We start from the raw sequence: 2919 nt of genomic DNA, 5'->3' as shown, positions 1-2919 counted from the left end.
CACCAAGTCAGTCACCTGCTGGTCCTCGGGGAGTCAGGCGCGGCGGCGGGGGAGTGGGGGAAGCGTGGCGGGGGAGGAGCACTGCCGGCTGGGGGAGGCGGGGCGTGGGGGCGACTCGAGGTGGGCGGATGGGTGGACGGGGCACGGGCGTCGCCAGGAGGCGGGTGTCCCGGCGAGGCGGGCGGCGGGAGTTAGCTGGGCCTGCCGCCCACCACTGTGACTGGCCGGTGCAGGGCGGCGCGGCGGTTCGCCTCGCTCACCTGCGCCAGGAGGGAGTTGCGGTAGGCGTCATGCTGGGCGTGGGATGACAGGCCGCCCAGGCCCACCAGCAGGCCCCGCGGCGGCGCGCTCGTGGGGTGCGCGGCGTCAGACAGCAGGTGGTCCACACTAAAGGCGGATGACTGCTGAGGTGGCGGACTGAGGGTGGTAGCCTTGGGCAGGGCAGCGGGTGGCGGGGGCCCTGGCGGGGGCGCCGCCGGGCCCATGTGGCTGGCGTGCAGCAGGGTGGGGTAGTAGGTGGGTGGGTAGCTGCGGTAAAGGGCCGCCGCCGCGGCCGCTGCCGACGCCTGTTGGTACAGCGTGGAGGAGGCGAGGCCCGAGGTGAGGGCCCCGGGCAGGCTGCCCAGCGGACCCCCAAGGCCTGCGGCCGCAGCTGCCGCGGCGTACGGCGCCAGGCCCAGCGGGGAGTAGCATCCGAACCTGCCGAGCAGCGACTGCTTGAAGGCGGCGAGCCTGTTCCTGGAGGCGGCGGTGGAGCGGCGGCGCAGCTTGCCGGTGGTGCCGCCGATGAAGACGTCGTCCGCCGAGGGGTCGAGCATCCAGTAGTTGCCTTTGCCGGGGTCGTCGTAGTGCCGCGGCACCTTGACGAAGCACTTGTTGAGGCTCAGGTTGTGGCGGATGGAGTTCTGCCAGCCCTGCTTGTTCTCGCGGTAGTACGGGAAGTTCTTCATGATGAACTCGTAGATGCCGCTGAGTGTCAGCCTCTTCTCCGGCGAGGACCTGATCGCCATCATGATGAGGGCGTTGTAGCTGAAGTGTGGCTTCTCGGGCTTCTTCTTCTCCTCACCCTCCTTCTTCTTGGCCTCCTTGTCCTCCTTCTCGGCCTCCTCGGGCTCAGAGTCTGACATGGCAGCCGCCGCGGGACTCCCGGCGCCGGTCACGTCGATGTCCTCGTCCTCGTCATCCACTGCCGCCGCCATCTCGAAGTCCTGCAGGCTGAGGTCGTCGTCTCGCGCCTGCTGCTCCGCTGTGTCCTCGGGGGCGGTGCTGAGGACGGCCTCGGACAGCAGGGAGCTGATGGAGAAGGAGTGCTTGAGGGGCGCGCCGGAGTCCATGCTGCTGTTGCCGGCCTGGAAGGAGCCGCCGCAGCCCAGGTTGACCATCAGGGCGTCGCGTCGTGCGGGAGGAAGCGGAACGGAAGAGTCACTGGGCGGGACACTCGGGGACACACACGACCTTCCCGCACGGCCTCCAAACTGATCACCGTCTACCTGTCCGCTCAACATTTTACTTGCCGCGGCTCCTCCCCTCCGAGGCCCGCACACCCATCAGCGGCCTCCGTCACGGCTCGCCCCGCCCCCTGCGACAGCCCCGTGCTGATTGGCGGGGCGGGGCGGCGGGGCGGGGCGGCGACCACGCTTGAACAACTTGCCTGATTTGCGTCAATATTTGCGGCAACACAACAACCCGCCGACGCCCCTCACACCAAGCAATTCCACCGACGCCTCCCGCCCAAAAACCCGCGACTCTTCCCTTAAAACAAACCCAGATGTAAAAACCGCAAGACAAACCCTGAAAACACCACTAAAACCCCACCGAATAAACGCCCTCCCGGTAACTCAGGGCGGACCGTCGACAAATATCTTTTCTTTCCCGGTGAAAATAGCGAAGAAAGGTATTTTCACACCTCTCCCACGAGCTGTCAGGTTTGGGCGCGAGGATTACCGAACAAAGGCGCCCGCCACCTCAGAGCCCCGTGGTGGTGGTGGTGGTGGTGAAGGGGTTAGAAGGTGGGGGGGAGGGGTGAAGGTGTGTGGGAGGGGATGGTTATTGGGGTGGTGGTGATGATGGTGATGATATTGGAGGGTATGAAGATGATGGTGATGGTGGTGGTGGTGATGACAGTGGTGGTGGTGGTGGTGATGGGGTGTTGAGTAAGGAAAGTTTATGGAGTCTTGTAGTGGTGATGATGCGGAGTTGAGGTGGTGATGAAGGTGGTGATGAAGGTGGTGGTGGTGGTGGTGATTGCACATTCGTGGGTGATAAACGGAGTTATGTACTGTCGAAATGGGGTGTGAAAAGAGAGAGAGAGAGAAAGAAAATAATATAAAATAGGATCTGTTGATGATGATGGTGTTGATGATGATGATGATGGTGATGAAAATGGTGATGGAGTTTCCTGTGGTGTAACATCTTCCTTCTCTCTCTCTCTCTCTCTCTCTCTCTCTCTCTCTCTCTCTCTCTCTCTCTCTCTCTCTCTCTCTCTCTCTCTCTCTCTCTCTCTCTCTCTCTCTCTCTCTCTCTCTCTCTCTCTCTCACCTGGTCTTTTTCCTTTTTCCTTTCTGTCTCTAGTTTCCCTTTCTCTCTCTCTCCTCTCTGTGTTTTTTCTTCTCTTTTCTTTCTTTTCTTCCTCTCATGCTTTTTATTTCGTCTTTCTATTTTAATGTTATTTTCTCGCCCCTTTTCTTCTCTCTCCTTTCTTTCTTTCTTTATTCCTCTTTCTCTCTCATTCTCTTTCATCGATATAAGCAATTCCTATATCTTACGTTCGTTCATCACACTCGCCCTCTCTTTACAGAACGCCCTTTCCCTCCCTTCCTTCCTTCCTTCCTTCTCTCCCTTCCCTCACCTTTCCCTTCATTTCCTCCCCTCTCCCTTCCTTTCCCTCCCTTCCTTCCTTCTTTCTCTCACTCCTTCCCT

The 2919-nt window shown here is 60.3% G+C and overlaps 1 protein-coding gene across 1 annotated transcript; it reads right to left on the bottom strand.

Moving 5' to 3' along the window:
- LOC126981437 (fork head domain transcription factor slp1-like) lies at positions 1 to 1777 on the bottom strand. The gene has a single exon (XM_050832476.1). It carries the CDS (start codon positions 1503 to 1505, stop codon positions 192 to 194), a length of 1314 nt encoding a protein of 437 aa, XP_050688433.1. The 5' UTR covers positions 1506 to 1777; the 3' UTR covers positions 1 to 191.
- Between the last annotated feature and the right edge of the window lie 1142 nt (positions 1778 to 2919).

Source organism: Eriocheir sinensis, chromosome 4 (genome assembly GCF_024679095.1).
Source record: "Eriocheir sinensis breed Jianghai 21 chromosome 4, ASM2467909v1, whole genome shotgun sequence".
Classification (NCBI taxonomy): Eukaryota; Metazoa; Arthropoda; class Malacostraca; order Decapoda; family Varunidae; genus Eriocheir; species Eriocheir sinensis.
The sequence above is the reverse complement of the archived record's forward strand: the minus strand, read 5'-3'. Positions and strand labels throughout refer to the sequence as shown.

Coding starts and splice junctions, on each gene's coding strand:
- LOC126981437 (XM_050832476.1), bottom strand. CDS start 1,505: ATGTTGAGCGGACAGGTAGACGGTGATCAGTTTGGAGGCCGTGCGGGA.